This window comes from Colius striatus, chromosome 1 (genome assembly GCF_028858725.1).
Source record: "Colius striatus isolate bColStr4 chromosome 1, bColStr4.1.hap1, whole genome shotgun sequence".
NCBI lineage: Eukaryota > Metazoa > Chordata > Aves > Coliiformes > Coliidae > Colius > Colius striatus.
Window position 1 is genome coordinate 76,667,246 of NC_084759.1, and position 25,140 is coordinate 76,692,385.

The 25,140-nt window shown below is 38.9% G+C and overlaps 1 protein-coding gene and 1 long non-coding RNA gene across 3 annotated transcripts in view; one reads left to right on the forward strand and one right to left on the reverse strand.

Annotated features, from left to right (window-relative positions):
- Nucleotides 1-19,628, reverse strand: part of LOC133624669 (uncharacterized) — a 36,561-nt gene extending 16,933 nt beyond the window's left edge. Inside the window, exon 1 of the long non-coding RNA XR_009818033.1 lies at nucleotides 19,556-19,628. This is a non-coding gene — a long non-coding RNA (uncharacterized LOC133624669). The remainder of the gene's footprint in view (nucleotides 1-19,555) is intronic.
- Nucleotides 19,629-22,324: 2,696 nt separating this feature from the next.
- EGFL6 (EGF like domain multiple 6) overlaps nucleotides 22,325-25,140 on the forward strand; it is a 43,201-nt gene continuing 40,385 nt past the window's right edge. For both annotated transcript variants that reach the window (XR_009818032.1, XM_061988554.1), the window contains exon 1: nucleotides 22,325-22,745. Coding sequence is in view for 1 of the 2 variants with exons in the window: in XM_061988554.1 (XP_061844538.1) it covers nucleotides 22,678-22,745 (68 nt within the window). In the remaining variant the exon portion in view is untranslated. The remainder of the gene's footprint in view (nucleotides 22,746-25,140) is intronic.

Sequence of the window (25,140 nt, forward strand, 5' to 3'; positions counted from 1 at the left end):
GAACCCCTCAGTAGAACAGTCCGAATGACACATACTTAGGGCAGAGGAAAGGAACAAATAGCATATATCACCCTTGCCTCTGAGCAGGAAACATGGCGAGCAGGGAGACTGATCATAGGACCCCTGACACAGGGAATATGGTGAATTCAGGAGTGAAGGAAGAAAACAGAGCCTATCACATGACTATCTACTCTAAGCAAAAAGAGAATAGGAAGAAGCAGGCAGGGAGGAAGATGAGAGAGTTTGGATATACACAGTGTCTCACACACAGAGTGACATCCTTCACACAGAGAGAAATGGGATGTTGCTGCCAGGGAACTCATGCAGTGGGATGGTGAAGGTAGACACAGGATGGGCTCCTAGCAAGCCAAGAAGTGTGATTACATTTTGCTTTCTCTCAGAGAGAGAGGAAAGCTGTAGCTGAAGTTACATTGCCATGGAAGCACAGGAAAAAAAAACAAAAACCAAAACAACAAAATAAAACTAAAGCAAAGGAACCCTCCTATATGAGATTAGTTATTCTTTATTTGAAGGTGGTGTTCAACAGAATGCAGCTCTGCTGTACTTAAACAACAGTGCAGCTGCTAGTGTTCCATTTCAGGAATATTCAGAACTCTGTAAGGACCTCCTGGGATACTCCTCAGCCCTTTTAACCTCTTGTTGTTGTGGGAGATTTTGTGCTTTGTGATCATATGTTTTAACTGTCATCTGGAAATTTCTTTATCCACTTACTGTGCCCATTCAAAGCACTTGTGGGCAATTGAGTTGAATGAACCTGGAGAACTTCTGAGAGCTCTCACTTTTATAAAACCACATACAGAGATCTTCACTGTACTGTAAAGTCACATTTTGACAGAGAGATGAAGGGGTTAACAGCTTTGTTCCATCATACATATTGGGATCACAGAGAGTTGAGATACGAGGAAACTCTTTTAATAGCGAAGCAGAACGATGGCTGGGAATTGCATCAGCCCACTGCAGCATAAGGACTGCAATATTTGTAACAGTAAAATTCTGTGCTTTGGAGCTATAAGGGGGAAAGGAGTCAAAACCCTCTTTTCTCCTTTAGTCAATATATTTTTGAGTACTTCAAGGTCCATTAGTTTATTCTCCCTTGGCTGATATTTTTTTTAAAGTATGGCCTTCCAATGACACTTAGACACACATTATTTTTCAACATCACTTTTGAGGACTCCTGATCTCTGCATGACCGTGTATTAACTCATTTAAAGACTGACAAAGAAACTACTACTTTCTACTTGTGCCATTTCTTTCACTTTCATACATATCTGTGTCCTGTTACTACTCCTGCCATCCACTACCATACCAAAAGGGTACATTATGCATGTCTGTGTATTATAGCTTTAAAATAACAAAAATAAACCAGGAAGTTACTGGAGTAACTGTTAATACCGGAGTCATGTTACATATTCCTTTATTCAGAAAGGAATTCATAATCATAATATGCTTGATAAATAACTGCAACTATCACAAAGTTGTATGTCTGTAAAATTACTGTCTTTCAATGTAATAATACACACTTTTTCTTGATCAGGCAGAGCTAGAGATAAGCCTGTTTTTCTGTTACATACAGTGACCAAGAATGAAGAGACGGAATAGTTCAGCTTTATTAATCTGCTTTTCATAAATTTTTTAAACCATTACTACACTCAATTCATCAGTATCAATTTTCAACAAATGATCATTTCATCTAAACTGGAAGCAGCTGCATAAATACAAGAAAGACAAATGAGCTTTCTGAAAGCTGAATTGCACATCCTTGTAGATGACAGCATGTGCTAACACCCATGAGCTTCCTTCTCCCCTGCTTCTCATTCTTTTTCATTCTTGCACAATTTTTCTCTCACAATTGCCTCTGATATAAGCTTAACTCAGTGTAACACTTGTTCTGCTTCATCCTTTGACAAGATACAGTACTGAGCTACAGAACGGCAGCACCTAAGGACTCTGTGAACAGTGACAAAACAGTAACTAAGAAGAAACCAGCCCTGAACCTTTCTCATGTCAAGTTTAATGGTTCCTTTTTTTTCTCACCTGTTCCATAACACTGCACCTCTTTCACTATGTGTTCCTAAATGTTAGAGGTTCACATTAAAGACAAGACTATCCCAGAATGTTATGAGCAGCTGGAGCCCAGAGAACCTAATTATTTATTCTTTCAGACTGCCTAACTGGTATCCCAAACTACCTCCCATTGATCAAGGAACAGAACTGTCACTGATATCAATGGGAGCAGACCCACAATTCACATTCAAATAGCAAGTTTGATATTAAACTTTTATGCATGATTTTGAACATATGGAAATTTTTCATCATTTTGTCATTTCAGTGGTTTAGAGGTAACATAGTAACAGTATGTATGCACAAAAGAGATATTTATAAACAAGTCGTGACTATTCTGTGCACATGCTTCAATTTTCCTTTTCTTTGCAACAGTCCTTTCATTTATTTCCCTTTTCATTTTCAGATTTTCCTTGCAACACATCCTCCTGTTAAAAGAGCCTGAAAGGTCAAAGGAGTAAATGGGAGAAGGTTGTATGCTCTGTTTCATATTAATTTCAGTTTCATGTAATTAACACCATAATAGATCATAGTTGCCCCAAATAAACCCCCTACATAGCAAGTATCATGAATTTGAGAAAGAGGAAAATACAAAGAGAAATAAGACACTAATTCCTCAGAGACTATTGGTCTGAGATGAATTATGAGATAAATTCTGAGGACTGTGAGGAGCAAGCAAAAACAAAGAAAAAAGTAAACTAAACAAGCAATAGAATAGAGTATTCTTTCACAAACCATTAATATAAATGGATACAGCAGAAATTAAACTGACAAAAGATAAGAGGCTTTTCTCTGGGGCCCTAAGGGGGTCTAATTAACTTATTTCTAGAAATAGAATAGAAGTATCATAGTGATTTTACTGTCAGATACTTGGCTAGAAATCAAGAGCTTCAAAAGACATTAATGGGGAAAAGGCTCACATCTGAGAGTGAAGCAAACAAGCTCATATAAACTGTAGGCTCCTTAATTTAAGAATTCCTGAGGATGTACTGAGAGCAGAAAAATTATGGACTGCAAAAGAAAATCTGAAGTATCAAAGATGAACGGTACCAAAAACTTATTATGAGCAAAACAGCAATTTCCTTTCCATGTAGTAAGAGCTACTCCCAGTCTGAAAAAATGAGCAATAGATCTCAGAAGAGAGGTTACAGGTTTTGCTCTGACCTGCTGTAGATGCTATAGGATTCAGGCCATCAGCATATTAGCATTGCATGTAAGTACATGAAATCACTACTGGCACACAGGCATGTTACCTCCTCGTTTCAATTCATTACTTTTTTTGCCAAGGTGGTGAAAGAGTTTCTGATGAGGACACAATATTCCAGATGACGTTTCAACTAACAGAGCAGGACACATGCTAGCCTTCACATATTTGATGTTCTTTTCGACTGAAGCTCTTTTCAACGTTGAATTTAGATGTTACTTTCTATGACATTCTACTTTTGATTAGTGTTGTCTGCCACCTGCTGCAGGCAGAAAAGGTCCATCGTCTTCACAGATTTACCATATGTAAGCCAGAAACTTAAACTGTTACCAAATGTGCTGTTTAAAAAAAGAAAAGCATCAGAAAGGGAGAAGGTTGTCAGTGGTGTTATATGCATTTCTCCTGCGACAATAAGCATTATAAAGACTGATATTTATAAATACAATCTACTGTACTAACTTTTTAGATGTGTTCAAGTACAGTCACTTTCCAGACATATATACAATGTAAAAGTATACATATAAATTCTCAAAGGGTAGGTTTGGGGACAGGAATTCCAAAATCAATATATTCAGAGTTATGACAGAGAAACTCTGGCTTTCAGCAATACTCTTCAAAGAAGCATGAATATTTATCTTTTTGTCTGTAATAAAACAGATTTTCACTCAGAGCTGTAAACAAGAAACTGTTCCCCTAATTGCAATTGTCACGAATGGTCAGTAGTTTTCCTTTGGATGATTCTCAGACATTCTCAGGCCACCTATTTGCCTTTCCTGGATATTTCTGCTCACTCAGGGCTCACACTGAATCGGACACATGGGACAACTGCACGAACGGAAAATTCTAACAAATATTTTTATGACAGAATTCATACTTCATTTATTAGTGTAAGACCCACTTCAGGTACTTTCTTGCTCTCTTGCTTCTGCCTGATTTTCCTTTTTTCCCATGCAGATGTCTCCACACCCTCAAATGTGCCAAATCCCAATGCTGCTGTTTCTATAGCCATACTATAAGTGAGTTGGTTAAAAATTGAGACAATAGAAATAACTGGGGTTAATCTTACCCATGCTTCCCCCTCCCCATGCCTCTCCCACCCCCTGACCCCTCCAATACTTAGAAGAACCAATAAATATTTCTGGCTTCAACAGTTACTACTCCAGTTTGAACACATAATTTCTAACTAGTTCTGGTTTTCAACCATAGCTACTAGGATTCCAGTTACTCTGTTTCTACTTGTAATTAAATTCCTATGCTGTTTAAAATTTTTAGCCCTCGGAGCAACAAAATACAGAAACTATGTAAAACAGAATCCATTGCGACCTACAAAGTCACAATGACTACAAAGAAAAAGTCAGAATGACAGTCAAGGACAGAACTTAAAATAAGTTACTGTTGTAAATGAAAGAACGTTTCCATAAATTGCTATCTCTCCATGGTAATGTAATGACTTTAAGACAAGAAGAACAGGAAAAAAAGAAAAAAAACCCTTCAGATAAAACCCCTAAGAATTTAGTTTCTATTTCAGGAAATAAAGTATATCACTACCAGCTTCTTTACAAGGTGTGAAAAAAAGAAAAAAAAGGAAAACCCAACTGACTCCTACTTCACTTATTCCAAAGCACTACTTCTGGCATAAGACAACATGCAAGTTACTTGTAAAGTAAATGGATACTGTAGCTGATTTGCTTACTTAGCAAATCAGTATAGCTCCTCTGACATCATCTTAATGTGAACGTGTAATTTCTCCCAGGCTGCTGCTTTGACACACTTACAGCACTCTTGGCTAATTCTGGAGCTACATACCAGCTGAGGAAAGAGCCTTTAGCAGTGCTGGTTGTAACATTTTTAAATTGTGAAAAATGTTAAATACCATGCAGGTCTAGAACTGAGTGAAGTATGAATCACTGTATGACTTCTCTCTTTCTCATATTCTACACAGTAGAGAGGTTCCCTGTAATTTGCCCAGAGTTACATCACATCATTTAGCTGAGCAGAAATCAATTACAACTTTTAGCCAACTCCCTGAAACAATGGTGATCTTTTGGTTTGGTTTGATTTGGCTTTTTAGCAAGGCAACAAAACTGCAGTTACAAAAGCACTTAGCCTTGAGCACTCCTGGACACAGTTCTCTGCACCTGGAGCTAAATGGAGGTTTGCTGTTACAAAACACATTCTTTCCAGGCTTTAAATTTCAAGATGATGTGAATAGTGATAAAAGATATAAATGTGTCTGTAAGTATCTGACAACTTTTAACCCTGCATCTGCAAGAGATGTACATACCTATATGGATACAGAATTGAAACATATGTTACATATTCTCACATGCAAAATATTTAACAGTCTATTCTTGCCCTTCTCAGGAATGCAGCCATGGTTAGGCAACGATGCAAAGGAAAGAAGGGGATATTCACAGATTGCTGTGGGAAAATTAAACTACTTGATATTTTTCTAGTTAAACTAGAAAGTATGTTCTTTCTAGTTACCTGATTCCATTCTCTGATTCTATGCAAAATTTCCAGATCTCTTTTTAGATTTGGCTTCACCACTTTATTACAGCAATTCTCCTCTGGATCCTAATGATAATGTCAGTAACATCTCATGGGATCATTGGTATTCACACCACTGAGCATAAATCTGGATGGACAGACTGCCAAGGTAGCTTACAAGAATAACTAAGCATAAGGTAGTTTGTATGTCGCAGAGGTCAGAATTTGGTAGTTTCCAGATCACCAGTTCTGTGTCTTCAGGTCCCATGACATGTGAGCTGCTCTCTGTAGTGCCAAAAGCCAAGAAAGAGCAGCATGGAGGATGGTGGGAGAAGACATTCACTGCAAAGAAGACATATGTAGCTTTCAACTCAGAGCACGAATAGTAAAGCTGCAGTTTCATCATAAACTTAAACCAAAATCAGCTAATTTACATCGGAGCCATTCTATTGACTTCGAGGAGCTCTGAGTTAGGAACAATCCTTTAAGAAGTATAAAATTCATCTCTCCAAGTCTGATGACAGGTAGATGGTCCAAGGTACAAGAAATGCAAAATATTCCATTTTGTGTGGTTGCACAGCCTTGGTGGGTCTGCAGCCCATAAGAATGATTAATAAGAAAAATCATAATAAGAATGATTAATAATAAAGTCCCACTCATGCCAATTATTTTGCAACATTTCCGTTTTCTTACATAGTTTCACAGTAAAAGGATACCTGTTGTAAAGTGTAGTTCTTCCTCATGGGTGGTCAGATACTTATATAGCTGCTAAACAGAAAATTTATTTAGTCTTATCAGGTTCCTTGACTGTCTTATCTGAAATCTGACTGCTGCACTTAGGGAAACAGGCCCCAAAATGCATGATTCTTGAGAATACTCATGCATTCACTAGCTCAGCAAGCTAGTGGGAAGAGCAAATGGGGAGGGGAAGGATGAAAGTATTTCAGTTCAGAAGAGATGTACAGAAGTTTACAAATATTCCACACCAAAGCTCAAAGCTAAGACTTACACTTCAGATCAGTAATTAAAAAATATTACCATCTGTTTTCTAAACAGGGCAAACCCCCCATTTTATCAACATTTTATTTGCCAAAAACACTAAGGTGAATGCATTTCACACACTGATGTGTTTCCATCGGTTTCCATCTTTTGTTTCCTTCCTCCAGCACCACAGCTCCTTCCAGAAATAATCCACGCAGAGAATGTAAGACCAGGTTTATACACATATCATCAAAATGTGGAGTGAATATTCAGTATGTAATATCCTAATTTAACAGAAAGATTATGTCAATTTGAAAATTTTAATGTTGATGTTATGAAATACCTTGAATTCCGCAAAGGCAATATTTACTACACAAATCCATTTTGCAAGTGATTGCTTTGTACTTGTAATAACCCTCTTTGATAGATTTAATGGTCATTTTCAAAGCTGAGGAAACAACAGTGATTATCCCTTTTGTCATTAATTTGAACAGAAGATTAGAAAAGAAAAAAATATGTATTTAGCTTAGTATCTCTCAAATTTCAGCTGTATTTTCTTACAGCTGGCATCTTTAAGAAAACCCTAAAAATGGATATTTGAGGGTAATGTGGAAGAAATTAGATAATAGTAGTTCCACCCTTTAGCAGCAAAAGGAAAACAGTTTTCTACCTTTTCTTAGTCTCTGTCACATCTTAACTATGACCAGCATCTCTCCAAGGTGAAGTTAAGGAGAAAGATCTATCTGTTTGAAATTTATCAAAAATACAAAAGAGAAGTTAGGATATTTTTTAAAAAAATGTACACATAAACTATTTTCCTTTCTAAACAAGTCACAGGAAAAAAAAAATAAAGGAAGTTGCAGTGATAGTTAATTTTGTACTGTGAGATTTTTTTCTCCCTATGGAAAGCAGTGCAAGTGCAAAGCTACATACTTTTGTTTATACTCCTTGCATAATTTAGCAATGAAGCAGAAAGAGTTCAAATTAAAAATAAACAAAGCAAACCTTTGCATACAAATATCTTTGAGCAGACAACTCATTAATCTCTCTCTGAGACCTGACTCATCCTCCATATCAATAACTCATAGGAAATCGTTAGTCAGGTATTTGCAAAATAACTCTAACAGCACAATAGAGTGGATCTGAGGAAAAAAATGAGACAGAAAATGTTCAACCCAAAATTGCTGGCAGAAAAATGCACATCAAATTACTGTCCAAAAGTATTCAAAGAATTAGAAGCCTCCTATAAGCCCGAAGTGGTTACGGCCAGGACTAGGGGCATTCTGAAGTCCTATGGCATGAATGCAAGAAAACTGTAAAGAGAATATGACCTTTCTGCAGTGTACTCATAGTTTAACAAAATGAAATCTAATTCTAAAATCCTGTCATCTTTTGGAAAGCTTTGGGGTTCTCCATCCTTTAATAATAGCATTTGACTGATAAAATTTGGTGAGGAAGTTTTGCCAGGTTTGAATATCCTAAATTTCTTATGGCCTAGGAATGAACTGTCCCTAGATGCCCTCTTTCTGTAAAGTCTAGTGATATGACACACCAAACACAAGCATGTCTGTGCTTACATGTATCTATTAATCCATTTATATTCATAGATGTATAAATATATGTAAAGGAGTGGCTTGAGTGCACAGAGGTTTGTCTTTAGACGACTGTCAAAACAGCAGTAAGAAATCACATTGAACCAACCTGATTGTTTCCTGTGAAAAGCTGGCAAGCCCAGCCTTTGCCAAAGACCTCTTATCACCAAATTAGTCATCAATACAGTGGCTAGAAAAATTAATGGATTGGTGTCTCAAGGGGTTCTGATGAGTAGTGCAAACGCCAGCTGGCAGCCAGTAACCAGTGGCATCCCTCACATACACATAATGAGGTCCATATTGTTTAATATCAATGGCAGACACCAACATTTATTCAGTATTACAAGCATCCTCCAGAAACCAGTAAACTCTCTGCAACACAAAACCACGCAGTTCTGTTTCTAGAGAGAGATTTTCTCCAGAGACCACTCTTTTTCAAGACAGGAGATGTAACTTAACCCTCTTAAACAGATTGCTGGGGAGAAGTGGGGCACCGTACATTGGTTTCTGATTCCAATAGATTCAAACAAAAATTGCCTCTCTGCACACAGTTATCTGAATTACACTGTAAACAGCACTAACTTCAAGAACAGAAATTCCTATCTCCCACATACAAGCCAATGACAAAGAAAGCACAATTCAAACACTGAACCAAAACATTCTTAACATTCTAAAACTCTTACCCTTTCCCTCTTCTGGGCAAGACATCAAGTCTACCTTAGGCAGTCAGAAGTACTGGATCATAATTCATCTTTTTCCTTTTATTTCTCCTTCTCTGTGCAGCCTGCTGCTTCTATAGTCCACAGGGTCTGCACAGCTTCCCTGTCACCAGAGCTTATTATTACTCCACTAACTAATACACTGCACACCCCTCATAGACAAGACTCTTCTTTATAATAAACTGTACATCTTACAACTTATATTTAATAAACACATAGATTTTACTGATAATGGTATTAGAAATGGAAGATTACTGCAAAATGTTGCACAGCTTTCTGCCAGTTTCACAATCATATGGACACAGAAGGATTTACTAGCTGCTAGTGAAATTCCAAGCCGTAATATATCAGTTTCTGCTGCTTCTGGCAAGAGGAAATTCAGTTTCTTCAATGTGCTCATTTAAATTAATAATACGGAAATTAAATTCCAAATTATTGAGCAAGACAGATGATTGATATGGCTTTCTGGAAAGGAGGACTTTGCTTTTTCCATCTCCTATCAGAACGTGGACAAAGAATCAACTACTTCTGGGATTTTTTTTCCAGAAAATGGTGATTATATGAGTTAATAAGTAAAATGCAGCAAGAAAAGGTAGACAGAGATGGCCTTGAAAAAGGCAACTCTCTTTCGAAAGGTTAGCACCAGTTCTCCGTCTGTACTGCTTTTTACTGTAGACAACCAAGCATTCTTCCAAAGGCATCATGGGTGAGCTCTTGCATTTCTGCTTTGGAAAGCAAATATGCCATTTAAATTTACATTTTCCTGTAGTGATTCAGTTTTGATAATTAATGTACACCACCAATCTGCTGAGGGAAGGGAGGGGATTAAGGCAACCACTGAATAAGAAACTAATGGGATTGTGGGTATAATCTATGAAATCTAGATCAGCCTTTGCAGAACACTCCTCTCAGGTGGATTTAAGGTGCAGAAAAGTTGGAAATCACTGTCATAAAGCACTGAATTACCTAGAAATGTACAAATATACTTGAGATATTTGCTTCACATATTCCCAGACCCTTAGTCAAAAAGGAAAACTGATACTGTAAGAAGCACAGAGAAAGCTGAAGTCAATAAACATTTCCAGTTCTGTCTCATCTTGAAAGCTTCTGAAATCCATGTACTTCATCTGCTTAAAAACTTTACATTATCAGCACACAGGAAGTGGCATTAGAAAACACTCACTACAATGAGACATACCCTACACTAGTATTTTACCCACATAGATTTAAGAAGTTCATATCTTGTACCCACATAGATTTAAGAAGTTCATATACATCTTTTCACTAAGGAACATCCCAGTGTCTAATCCCAAGTGGCAGTCACTTCCAGGAGAACTGTGATTACACAGTACAGTGACAGAGTTTGTAAATTCCACCCGATCTAAACTGGACTTTTTTTCTTTAGCAGGGCAGGATTAGTCATTATTCATTCTTATAAACCATCTGAAGTTGCTATAGGTGGTCAGCAATGATGATACACAAAACATGGTACCCAGTAACATCACACTGGGGCAATTTTTCTAACTGTTGATATGAGTGCTATGAGTCTGTTTTCACTGCTAGCACTGTTGAGCTTGACAGATTACATCATACAGATGGTTTCTATATCTGGCATCCATTCAGTCTGCATGTGTACTTATCCACCTCCACCTGTCTGCTTAGACGAATCAGTAATGGGGGGGAAAAAAAAAAAGCCAGACAGCATATAAATCCATCTGCACTGAATTACAGAAGAGTTAATATTAAACACTGTGCAGTCGTGAAGTACTTTAGATTTCAAAACAGAACAACTCCCATCTGGAGAAGAAGGGAGTCAGTCGACCATAGGAGCAGATAAACTGAACACTTTTGCATGTTTAAGCACAGCAGATACCAGTGGAATACAATATTACAAAACAAAACCAGCAAGTATATAACTGTCTATTCAGTCTTACCATCAGTCAGTATTGTCTCCCACAGTTAGTCTACAATGTCTGTTTTCTTCAAGTCTTAGTTACTAGGTCCGTTTCCTCAGATACAATGGCATCAAAATTCTTCATTTTTTTTTTGCAAGGAGATATTTATAAATGAGGCCACAGAGGAAGAATCTACTCAGTTGAAATATTTTCTTTCACAGATTAAGAAATCTGAAACGATACAGAGCTGAAAATGTACCCAAAAAAATTAAAATCATTAAACTCAAAGAATAATGATATGATTATTTTTCTAAAAGCTTTCTCAATCTTAGCATTATCACACATGACCTGGTACTATTTGAATGGGACAGAGTAATGGTCTCTCTTTGTCAAATACTGCACTCACACTGGTACATTTTTTTGTATATGGCTATAAGTAGGAGCAGGTGTGGATTTGGGCTATATTATGCTTTCCTATAAACTTCAGAGTTATGCAGCTTTCTAAGCTTGCGGTGTTTGCCTCTCTCCCCCTCTACTCTGCCGTCGTGAGCCTGCATCTGGAATATCGTGTCCAGTTCTGGGCCCCTCAGTTCAAGGACAGGGAGCTGCTGGAGAGAGCTCAGCTCTGGGCCACAAAGATGATGGAGTAGAGCATTTCCTTTATGATGAAATGCTGAGGGAGCTGGGGCTCTTTAGCTTGGGGAAGAGGGGACTGAGGGGGTGACCTCAGTAGTGTTTACAAATACATAAAGGGCGGGTGTCAGGAGGATGAAGCCAGGCTGTTTTCAATCATGTCCAATGATAGGACAAGGGGCAATGGGTACAAGCTGGAACACAAGAGGTTCCAAAGAAACATAAGGAAAAACTTCTTCACTGTGAGGGTGATGGAGCATTGGAACAGGCTGCCCAGATGGGTTGTGAAGTCTCCTTCTCTGAAGACATTCAAAACCCACCTGGTTGAGTTCCTGTGTGACCTACTCTAGGTGGTCCTGCTCTGGCAGGGCAGTAGGACTAGATGATCTCTCTAGTTCTCTTCCAATCCTTAAGATTCTGTGATTCATTGAAGAAAAATGCTGGGAGGTCCTCTTCGTCTGAAAGCTGCCAGGCAAAGATTAACAATGGAAATTCCTTAATGATCACTCTGTTTTCTGTTTGACAGAGAGAGTAATGGAAAGCAGACATTCCTTAATAACCACCTTTAAGGAAAGGAAAGTGGGGATGAATAAGGGAGAAAGCCAGTTGGACATAAAAACTATGGCTCCAGAATACAAATTTATTTACAGTATGTACACAGCTGAGAAGCAAAAAAAAAAATACAGCAAAAATATCTTCCAACAGGGACCTAAGGCATACATTTAGGCTTACATTGTGCATATTAGCACAATGTTGAACAGATGTTTGTTGTGAAAATACCCATAATAATACATCCCCACATATAGATTTAAGGAATAATTGGCTCATGTGCAAAATGTAAAGGACAGGAATACATGCTGGAGGAAAAAGTTCCAAGACAGAGTGGTTAAGACCAAAGAGATGGATGTCTACTCAGCAGTACAAATGCAGCACAAGATTAAGTGCCACTCTGGAAGACAGACTGCCATGGTACAAAACTGCTGAGTGGTGAAAAATGTCTGTATTACCTAAGGAAATTAACAGTTTTGAACTCCAAAAGTCTGTAAAGATTTCTAGCCCTGGAAGCAAGATCAGCTTCAAGACAACAGTCCTAACTCTGCATGAAACATAACTCAAAGATCTTCTACCTGGATCTCAGACTGGGACCAAAGCCAATTATAACAGTTTCAAAAGCACTGACTAATTATGAAATGTGTGCACTTGTAAATATGAAACTGTGTCAAGTAAATATTTACATGAAGAGTCATGACTGAAAACCAAAGTTTTATAAAATATCGTATATTTAGACATTTTTTCATTTTTCTTACTTCCGCATTGCTTCTATTTTTGTTGGGTTTTATCTATATTCTACTAAGATTTGTATGAGGTCAGGAGTAGTCATAACATTTATGTGAAAAGGAAGTAAAGGACACTGAATGTTGAAAGAACTCAGAAAGTTCAGCTGAAGAGTACAAACATCTCCTCCAAAACTCCGATTTGACATTTCAGGACTCCAGACTCCTAAATGGCTACTGCATGGCTGATAGGCAGTGGCTAGAGAACTAAAGCAACAAAACCTCTGTGAGGCTCTTCGTTCTCAAGTATGCTTTTAATCAGAAAATGTTTAGATGCTTTCTATCTTTTTCTGTCTCATAATTTATAGGTGAGGCATGAATATTTTATTACTTTACAGGCAGCTTTATAAGCACCAGAAGATGCCACGAGAGGGATTACAAAGTATGTTCTACTAGGAAGTTTTTGCATAGTCTGAGGCAGAGGGTCATTTTTGCAAGAGTTCTTAAGAGCCCAGAAACTTAGGAGATGTCTTTCTTTTGCCTTGCTTTTCTCCCTTCTCCTTTTTTTTTAACTACTTCTAAGACAAGTCAGAAGGAGACGGTATGCAAAATATCAATCAATGGTTTGTGTTCTGCCCACAATAAATATGAATAAAGAACAGAGTACCCTTGAAGTCAATGCACCAAAATAATCTCACAGATACACACTTTTGATGTTTGTGATGACTTCAGTAACATCAGCAAAGAACCAGGAACAAATTACAAGAATCTGACTGCAGAAGTGAAAGATTGACATCACAAGTGCAGTATCAATGGGTTTGAGGAACAGTCAGTCCAAGGGTGAAATGGTGAAGTCAGTATGTGACTTCAAAGCAAAGGGCCAGAAATGAGATATCCCACAAGAAAATAAACCAGAAAGAATTAAACATCCCATTCGAGAGGAGGTTCTAGACATATGAAATTATTAGAAACATAAAGACTACACAGTTTCCTTGTAAGAAGGTTATACTACTGTAAATGGCATTTTCTGCTTAGGAGCAGATTGATCACTAACAATAAAAGCCATATTGAGATTATGTTGGTCCACCAGAGAAAGACAACAAAGCACTAAGTCATTTGTCATCCAGAGGAAGGTACTGTGTACTCACTGTTTTGTGACACAGTGAAAAGAGACCAAAATGTTCACCTACAAGATACCTAGAAGCAAAAAACACTTTCCACACATGTATGCAACAAGACAGTTCTTTTAGGAGCAGAGCTCAGGAAAAGGACTATTTTCAGAAAAACTATACAGCCATATTTTTAAGCATTTACAATTAAGGTCTAGGGAAGTGGAAAGAACTTTTCAAAGGAGTCACATAAAGACAAGGGTAGAAAGCCAGACAAAAAAAACTGAAGGTGTGAAGGAGTCCCTTTGGAAGGAGTTTTTTTCCAAACAGCAGGTATTTCTTTATTATAATATCAGTACTGTCTATAATGCAGATACAGATGATGTGTCTACGTCTGGAGTATTTTAGCTCAAATTAGAATTGTAGTTTTGAAGTAAATTTCGTGATTCACTCTGCTTTGCACGCTTAGGTTCACACGGATCTTGTGAAATGGACTTCTTGGATTTTAGCTGAAACTTGAAGCATACCCAATGTAACTGAACCAGTAATACATATCCATGCAGGAGAATCTGAGTACAGCAAAGAAAACCTTGACCAGACATTTTCATGCATATCTTTTTAATATCGGTGTCGGACAACTTTTCCTCATGCATAGTCTCTATGAAGCAATATTACCAGGTCTCATAAATCTCTGGATATTTTACAGTTTTCCTAAAGCCTCAGATTATAGTTAAATAACTGCAAGAATTTCAACTTTCAACTTTTTTTTTTCTCAAGATAGCTTGATGCAATACTACATAGAATCATAGAATGGTAGGGGTTGGAAGGGACCTTTAGAGATCATCTAGTCCAATCCCCCTGCAGAAGCAGGGTCACCTAGATCATGTCGCATAAGAACATGTCCAGGCGGGTCTCGAAGACCTCTAAGGAAAGAGACTCCACAACCCCTCTGGGCAGCCTGTTCCACTGCTCCCTCACCCTCACAGTGAATTATTTCTGAGACTCAACCCAAAAAACAAAAAATAAGCACAATTCATTTTATAATCATGATTCTAACACAATTCAGAAGTTCCATTCATGACTTTTTAGAGTTTAAAAATGGTCCATTAAACTGCTGGAATGATTCATGGTAACAAGAAGTTAACGGTTTGCTTTTATTCCTCTGTTTATTCTACTGCATGAAAAGTATAAAATAACTTGATCTGAAACTATTTGGCAATACAAATGGAAACTTCAGCTACTTAAAAAACGGGACACAGTCAGGATTGCTATTATAGCAATATTTCAGTCCTTAATGCTCTGAGATACTTTTTTCTCGATTGAAAGCTTAATGTCAATATCTTAGCTAAAGTATTTTTATTTCAACTTCATCAGTCCTTCATGACTCCTAATTAGAGATTAGATAATTGATGTTTCCAGTACAAGAAAAATCAGAATCTTAAACCAACTCCTACCCCCAGTAATAAGACACAGAGAAAACCTGCAACTCACATGAAAACAGAAGTGCAGTCTTTTGTCAGTTAGCATTTTAACTACAACAGTCTGTCAGTTGAGAATGCAGGACCAAATGTCTTTGTGATGTGAAACCATGAAGATTCTTAAAAACAACAATACACCTTTGCTTGGAAAAATCAGTCTCTGGTCACTCTTAAACTAGACTTACACCGCTATAGAGAGAGCTTTCTGTCCAAAACTATTTAAATGGCCATACACATTGAAGCTGGTCTTTATATGTAACTATCTCAATGGACTGAAGGGATTTCACTGTTTTGACAGATATATACCTTCAGTCTACAGGGAATTTCAGCTGCAACATGAGAACATATTTGCTCTAGCAACTGAGTAGTTTAACATGCAGAGGGGGCTTGATGAACTCTGCAAAGCAGCTCTGCATCCTGGCTCACAAAAATATAACTGCTCTCAATCTAGATACATTTAGAAAAATACAGGCAGAGAAGAGTCTTTAAACTCTTGGCTTCCTCTTGTAAATGCAGAGCCCGGCTGTCCTGCTCTCTCACTCCTGTCATTCTGGGTGTCTCATGACCACTGATGGATTCCCTAAAATGGCAGGTGATTACAAAAACATGGAGTTGTAATTTTTAAAAAGATTTTTCCATACTTCCTATCTGAAGAGAATCACAGAATCACAGAATGGTAAAAGGTTGGAAGGGACTTATAAAGGTGATGCAGTCCAACCCCCTGTTAAAACAGGTTCACTTTTTTTAAAGTAGGTTCAATTTTTAAAACATTTTGAAATTCTTATTGAAAAAGCCATAAGAGAAAAAAAAATACTGATTTTAAGTCTATCTTGTAATTTAGTTTTTTAATTTGTATCATTAAGGTAATTTCTATTTCTATCATTTCTATGATAGAGTTTGTATAATGTCTTACCGATGACTGTGGTTTTTAAGTAGTATCCCTATTGAAATCATAGAATCATAGAATGGTATGTTAAATGATAACAACCATTATAGTAAAAGTAATAAAAATTCTAAAAGGGTTGTATCACTACAGATATTTAAGAAAATTCCTAGAAATGTTTCCTTGCCTGAAAACTGTTTGGAGTTTAAAAAAAACCCACTAAAATATCAGGACTACGAATTTCAGATTGCTACAATCTCCTTCCTCCACCAGTTCTGTAAAGTCACAACTATTACGTGAGGGACTGTCTGTGCTTTCCCGCTAAGATTTTTGCATTGCTATTGAGCATGTCAGTACTGAGATGCTCAAGGGCAACAAATGAGCATGCACCTTGAAGATCCAAGCTAACACACATCTACTGTCACTCTCCATGCAGTAATCATAAAGGGCAGCAGCAAATTAGCAAAAGCCGAAAAGCAGCAGCTATGGACATATAATGTTCAGTCTGGCCCTATCTGATTTAATCCTGAATATTTTTCACTCTTTTGACACAAGTTGAACTATTTGATGACTCAAATAAAAAAGACAAATTGCTACAGCTCCAAAGCATTGAATTATAGGGCAATCAACTAACATTTAATGTTTCTTAATATGGTTAAATAAATGTATGCATTACATGTACACATTACACTACATTTACATATTTTAAAATGTAGTATTCCTGAACAATCTTTAATTTATTTCCTTTTCTGTCAGAGAAAAAAAATGCAAACAACAGACTACTAAGACAAAGGTACCAAGTTATTGGGCTATCATATGGAAAATGTTACACAGAAGAGGACCAACAGTGAGTGAATTATCATTGTTACTGGCAAATGTAGTCAAGCAGTGAAAGATTTGTGCTTTACTATGTGGAGAAATAATATGAGGAAAAAAAATCTAAATCTTTTTTGGTATGAGACCTGAAACTAAAGAAAATCACATCAAAAGCCAAGGAGTTGTACTTATAAAATTCCTCAGTAAAAAAATCACACAGTGATTTCTTATTACCTTCATTCATAACGCTGTTGGAAGTAGCGATTCCCAATATATACATGGATTGTGTAGGTATCAATAAAAATAGGCCAAGTGGGAAACAAGGGCCCACAGGAGGGGCATTAAGTATTAGATAAAGTATAAGATACTTGGCGGTGTTCCTTGTATCTGATGGGATACTTGAAGCATGGGAAAGGGACAAACCTAACTCAGATCTTCCATAGCTTCAGTAAATCATCTTCCATCCCACTCTTCCATCTCTTTTAGAGTATAGGCACCACTGCCTCAGAGGAAAAAGCACGGTAAATCAGGGTACAGTCAGAATCACATCAGTGCCTCTACCTCATGTACCTTCAGCATTCTGTGGAGACTCAATCTCGACCCTTGCATGGGAGTTCAGAGTCCATGAGTCTACAAAGCAGGTCCTTAGTAACTTTCAAAGGGTAAGTAGCAAGTAGGAAAAGTAGGAAAAACCTAAGCAAATACAAATTTGGTAGATTTCCCAGCCCTTTGCAAAATATGCCAAGAGAAGACTGAGTATGTGAGGAGACTCAAGGTCTTATGTTCCTGGTTGTATCAAGCTGAAGAAGTAACTTTTCCAGCCAGAATCTGTATTCAGAAATGGGCTTGCAGAATGTGTCACATTTTCAGGCTTTTTACTTCCTCAGCATAAGCTCATTTTCCCGTGTCTTTCCATAGAAAACACGATCAGACAGCTGTAGGGATACAATAATTGAGTCAAATAGACATAAACCTGATCAGAGGTTTTAATTTGAAATGTTCTCCCCTGCCAGGAGAAAGACATCTTGTTCCCTTACTTCTCCTTCTCACCTCCAGCATGGATGCTGGTTCTGGTCCTGGAGCTCCTACTAAACCAATCTAACTGGATAAAACTGGATAAATTACCTTTTTTGTTTGTTTGTTTTCTGGTTATGTTTTAGTGAGTTTTACCATCATATTAGCAGTTCAACATGCAGCAACGGTGGCCAGTGATGTCTGTGTGTGGCTGGGAGTCAGTCAAAGGAGAAAATGAAGAGGACACTCACACACAAATTCAGAGCTGTTACATCCATTCACCTCATTTTGTGAAACTGCATCCTCAATGGACAAAGCAGTCCTGTCATGAGGCCTCACCTGAGTACAGAGATAACAAACTGGAACATAAAATATAGCTAAGATCCAAAACTAGGGGCAGCATTTCGTGAAACAAGAAGAATTGCCTTCAATCTAGCAACAGGAGTAATAATTGCCATCTTGTTAACTTCCCATTTTACATTCTAGACTCCAAGAAAAGATATGGACAATGGGAGCCATGAGCTCTGCTTTGGGATCAGGATTATATGGAGTAAAAAAGTTGAGGGAGATTTCTGTAAGACATGTTATATATGACTCTACAAGCAATGGGCCATGCTTATGTTAGTCTGGTATGAAACAGTCACTGTGAGAGCTCAGGGCAAGATTGGTAGAATGGTCCAAAAACTGCCCATTAGTTTTGATTCAGGAGACAGCCCTTACTACAATCCCAATAAATAGCTCCCTAATAAATTACAGGGAATAAAGGAGACTCAGGACCAGTCCTATTCTAGCATGCATTGCTGTGAAATGCTACTTAACAGGGACCACAAAGATCACTGAGAAGATCATACTGACCTTTGGGAGCAGCCCAGAAAGGCTGTATATTTCCCCAAACCCTGTCATAGGATTTTTCCTCTCATTTGTACAGATGTGAACATGACGTTATTCCACTGAAATTTGCTACTCTAAAATCAATGCAGATTCACTGATGTATTCACTGCAGTATTAACAAAAATAAAAACTTATTCTATAGATGGCCAAGGAATATGAATGAAGAGGAGAGGATATCAGGTGTGTGACTGAAATTCCTCTACTGTTCCAATAAATCTGCATCTCCCATTGGCAAATCATCATGCTAAACTCTAATGGAGATCATGGTTTACTCACTGCAGCTCAGGCTGATTTCCCACAATTTTCATTCCTCTAGTAATCAGGTGAGGTTACAGTTGGATCCTTGACCTCTTCCACGGCAAAGACACGTGTAATTTTTTGGATGGTTAAAGCAAAATCAAATTGAAAAGATAAATGTGAATAGCTGTTATCTTGTTTCATTCTGTTTTATCTTTTCAAGGATGGATCATGTCCTAAGACTTGAAAATTCTTACCTTGGAAATCATACAGCAAAACACTGTGACAGGAGGTCTCGGGAAAGCTCAGTATCTTGCAGGCTAGAAGCTCTAAAGAATGTAAATATTAATATCTTAGTAAATATAAACATGCTCTATGAACTCCATTGGTTTTATTTCTCTAATTGTTGTTCTAAATGAAGGATAAGGTTTCAGGTAAGGATTTCATTATCTATCCAGAAGTCACTCTTTATAAGAAAGAAAGATTTTTGAGGAAATAATTACAGATCAGAACAGACTGTAATTTAGAACTGATTTCTGACTGATAAAACTTGTCTTGAACACTGATCAGTATTTTAGTAGTAAACTCAGTATCAAATGATACATGTCAAATGTGCGTAATGAAAACCACGTGTCTTTGAATACAGGCTAAAATAATGGAATGCTTTCTACACAGCACTGGCTTAACTGAAAGCAAGAGTATTCCTCCCGTACAGGAAGAAAAATCTGAGAGTTAGAGAATCTCAAGGTACTACTGCATTTCAGAAAGACAGCAGAACAGCTGCAAACCAATGCAAGCAATGGCTTTCGTATCCATCAGCCAGGAAAAAAAAAACCAAAAACCAACAAACCAAACAAAAATGACAAGTGTCTTTACCATCCTGTAAAGAACATAATCATCACCGCACATGTGTTTTTTCAATTAGACATCATTTGAATCCTGGGACTAAACTTGTCATCTTTTGGTAGCTGTAACTTTGTACTGCTCCACTCTACAAGGTACCTTAAACCTGTTTGGGGGAGATACCTGTAGTTTCAGGAGTCTGAAGAAATTAGCAGCAGATGACAGCTTAGCACGGGCTCAAAACCAAGAGAGGACAGGCAACACATGAAAACATATGATTGTTTTAGGGTCATTGGAGAAGTTATCTTATTCAAAAAGCTTTGATACAAGAATTGTGGAAACTCATGGAAAACTTTTTTGGCAGAGATCTTAGATCAATCCAAATAGACACCACTGCTTCAAATGCCTTTCTTGAGTGTTGATATTGCTCAGCAGAGGATTAAGCTGGAGTAACTAAAACAGTGGCTATCCCAGGTTTCCTGGACATTCCCATTCCCATGGCAAGATGACAGAAGAAAAAAGTGGCAAAAGGCTTGTGCTTAAAACACTGAATCCAATATAAGAGTGTACGAACATCTTCCTGGAGCACTATTAATCCCTGGGGACTATAGGCAGCTAGCAGCACTGACTGTGTCAACCATTCCAGCCTAATCGGCTGAGGCACACTTATCAACATCTGCTGAACTGAGCAGCGTGACCCACTGAAAGTGACCTTGCCAGAAGACCTGTTTTCTTTTCCTGCGTTTACCACAGACTCCCTGGGTGACCTCGGAGAAGTCATGTATTCCTCAGTTTCCCCTTCAGTCAAAAAAAAAGAGGAAAACTAGTCCCTTCAAACTCCCAGTGATGTTCCAGGACTGACCTCACGCTCACAAGGGTCTATGAGATGAATGAGTGGATGGTGTGATTCAAATGCAAATAGTCAAGAGTAAAAAAAGCTTTCCCTATTTTATTTTGTGTTAGATACCTTATCGCTGCAATCATAGCTATTTTAAGTATTTCATAAGAAATTTACCCAGCAAATAACGATAGTCAGTGGTAGTGGTGGGTACTTTTGCTCCAGTATTATCATTGTAAGTCACAATTCTCCCAAACACTCACGTTTGTTTCAACACTACTTTTATAAATATTTCTGCTCTCTGAATCAACTCATTGATTGTGAATATTACATTGCATATATGTTGTCAGCACTTGAGATTTTTACGTGTGAATTACTGCTTCCTTGTGATTGCTTAGGTTGTAATCTTCCATTAGTTTGGCCTTTGTAACAGCTGCTCTTTACACAACCTGGTCTAATTCCAGATGTCTTCAACCATGAATCCAATACCCACATACTTTTGATAAGAACACTAAATCTGACAAAATAGACCCTGTTTTGTACAGGTGCTATGCTATGTCTGTTGATTTTATCTGTCCTTATCATATACTCATCAGTACATCAGAGCTGCTTTCAACAACTGTCCACAGCTTGGGATTGGGGAAATTGTTCATAGTAGGATTTGGAAACTGGGAGCAGAGTCAATACTTTTTGATAGAATATCCTTCATTGCCAAAAAGTGTTTAGTAAGTAGGTTAGTGTGAGCACTGGCATTAAGAATAAAAATAAAAGACATCCTTCAGTTAGGTGCTTTTCTAGTGTGAGGAAGGCATCAAGGGATGGACATAGACTGGACATGGCTGACCAGAACTACACTGAAAACTTCTGAGTTTGCTGCCAAAATATCAGTTACATCTTAAACAAGTTTCTCCATCGCTGCAAAAGACACAGTTCTTAAATAATTTTGGAAAAAAAAAAAAAAATCCAAAACCAACAAACCAAACCAAACCAAACCAAACCAATGCAAAACCGAGCACCTCACAAATGCAAACATTATCCCAGGAGGACATATACGGAGTGCAGCAGTTCAAATACCGTGGCTGCAACACCAAAAGCAAAGGACTAGCTATGAAGAATAACGTCACCAATTAGCACAAGCAGCTTAACAAAAAAATTAGCCACGGAGGAGCTGCCTTAGCAGCCTGAACAAGTCTGGCCATGGAACGTCCGGTAACGGAACGGCAAAACCTACAAATCGTTCAGTACAGATGTTATTTCCCTGTGATGGGAACCATCGCAGAGGTGCCCGGGCGGATGCTGAAGGCAGAGCCGCCAGACAGAGCCGGCTACTGCCCGGGATTAGCCCACAGTCACGGCTGATGTGGGGCTGTGCCTGAGTACTGCCTGCCGGCGGGCGGACACGGCTTTCCGTGGGGGGACACCGCCGTGGCTCCATGCCCGTGGGGCACAGCCTCCTGGACTCCAGCCTGCCCTCCTCCCGCCTTGAGCGATACCTGGCGCTCCCCGCCGCGCCCGAGCGCGCTCGCCCCGCGGGACCTCGCTGCCCGCCCCGGCCCGGGGCGTGTGGGATCCGCCGCGCTCCGCCCCACCAGGTTATACAGCCCGGTCCTACCGCCCACCCGCCCGCGTTCGCCTTCTCCCTCGCTGCCGTCTCGCCTCACAGCCGTGGGGCCGGGGCCGCCTCCCCGCTGCCGTGCGATGGTGCCGGCGCCCCAGAGTGCCGTGCTCGCCGCCCTCTTCGCCGCCGGGCTGGCCGCTTTGGGCAGGTGAGCGCGGACGGCGGGACAGGGAGGTGGTCGGGAGGTCCTGTGTGAGGTCCGACCGGGGCTGGGTCTCGCTCCTAGGCTAGCGGTTCCGCGGGTGGCCGGGCAGGGGGTGCGGGTTTCGGCGAGAGCCCTCCCGCCGCCGTGTCCGTGGGGCTGTTCCTGGCGGCGGCCGCGCCCCGGCTCCGCGGTGCTACGAGCGAAGAGGCTCAGGCTTTTCCACCAACCCCCATGCCGCTTCCCGTCAAGTAACTGAGCCGAAACCGCCCGGCTTCTCAGCTCTGGGGAAAAGGATAACGTCAGTTGAACCCATGAAGACAAACAACGAGGACAGCCGCACCACTTATGGGAAGGTGTGAGCTCTTCTAGTCTTTGGTTTGCTGGCATAAACAGAGCCTTCAAAATCAGCCACTGTTCAACATCAGTTGTTATATTCTGCAGAGGTAGGTGCACGCTAGAAAACGAATGAGATTTTGAGAGAGGATGAATAAAGCCATTTACTCCAGATAGTGTTCCCCCTCCCAGTTCTCTAGAAAGGCCATAAGTGCAGCTGCAAAGGAGTAGCTAGTGAAAAAAGAATTGACAACAGATGGAGATGAAGCCTTCAAGATGTGGCATGGTTTGTTTGTTTAGTATCAGATTTGTGAGTGGGAGCGTTTGCGATAAACAAGTGGCAATGTGCTGTTCTGGCACACGCAGGGCCATCAAGTGGTCAGCTCCTCAGGAGCTGGAAGTTTATGAACTCAAAACCTGTTCGTGTTAGTTATTCTTGCTGTTGTGTGTTTGCATTCCAGACACTTTGAAAGGTGTGGAAAAAACCCACAAAATAAGAGCATTATCTTGTTCCATAAGAAATTATGTCCTGGAGTTAGATGAAACCAAGAGTGATGTCTTCAATAAAACTAATGTTATTAACATTAAGGTGGGAAACATACAACCTACAAGACTGGTTGCTCTAATGCCTGTGTTATCTAAATTGATACTGGATGATGGCAGTGGCATCTCTCATTTCTACCAAGATAGTCTCTCTGCCTTTTCTTTTGGAAAGAAGGAGAAAGAAGAGATTTTCAAACGTCTTGGTGGAAGTCTTGGATGACAAGGGATTCTAATTTAAGAGGATAAAGAAATCCTATCTGCTCTGAATAGCTAGGAAGAAGGAACAGGACATAATAAAAAGTGGAATCAATTTTGGAAGACTGAATTAATTATGGTTATTTATCTTTCTTAGAAGTGTAACTTTCATACCTGGACTTTTCTGCTCTGAGCATTTGCCTTAAGGAGTTTGTTGGGCACATGAAGCCTTAAAAAAGAACTTCTGCAATCTCAAGCTAAACTGCATTTGTTGCTTTGGGAAGGACTTGCAATGAAGCAAGACTGTCATCATGCTGAGTGTGTGAAAGTGGCTGAAGGGATATCTAAGACACAGTTATTAAAAGATAATAGGTGATACTGTTTTGGTTTTGTTTAATATGACTATAGGTGAACTTTTTTATAGAAGAAAGTCACCTTTCAAATAAACTTCTGTAAAAACAAACAAAACAAACCAAAAAACCCCAAACAACCAACACAGCAAATAAACCCCATGACTTCATTTGACAATCTTTGTCCTTCTAAATATGCCAACTGATCAAAATTGTAAGTTTGGTGCTAGTTGTTTTTTGCTAGCAACAACATCTAGAATTTTCTTTCAGAGGAAAATAAAGGGATAGGAAGCTGCTAATAATATAACTGAGACCTTCCCCCAGAAACAGGCAGCTGTTGTGTGTGCAAGAGCTGACCAAAAGTGTCCTATAGAGATCTTATGGAAACAGTGCACTAAATCTATTCAGCAGCTGTGCCTCGAAGAAAAAGGAAAAGAAAAAAAAAAAGAAAGAAAGTAAAAGTTCCTATATAGATGTTTCTTTCCAGAGAAAATTTGCATAAAAGACAGAAATATTAATAGGACCTGAAAATAAGCAACTGTATTAACTCAAACCATACCCGATCTTCTTATCTGTACCTGGCTAAATCAGGCTTTTGAAGACTTGCTTGTTAATACTCTGCAGCTGCTACTGTCACATCACTAAGTTCAGGCAGGGCTTACACTGCTCATGGTCAGTGGTCAGATGAACACTGCAAGTAGCTTTTTACACCGTTAGGATTTTTTACTTCTTTTAGCCATTACTGGTAGAATGGCTGCTAGTGAGAATTACAGTCCAGCACAACTACCAGCTGAGTTATATTTTTTGGAATTTTTTAACTGCCCACTGGTATACAAACGTTTTTAGTAGCTTGGATTTGGCCTAAGTCGTAAAATGATTTTGAGAAAATGGTGCAATGTAAAACTTGGTTTCTTATTTTATTGAATGAAACACCAAAAAAGGGGAATAGGGGATGCAGGGAGAGTCTGTTGGACAAG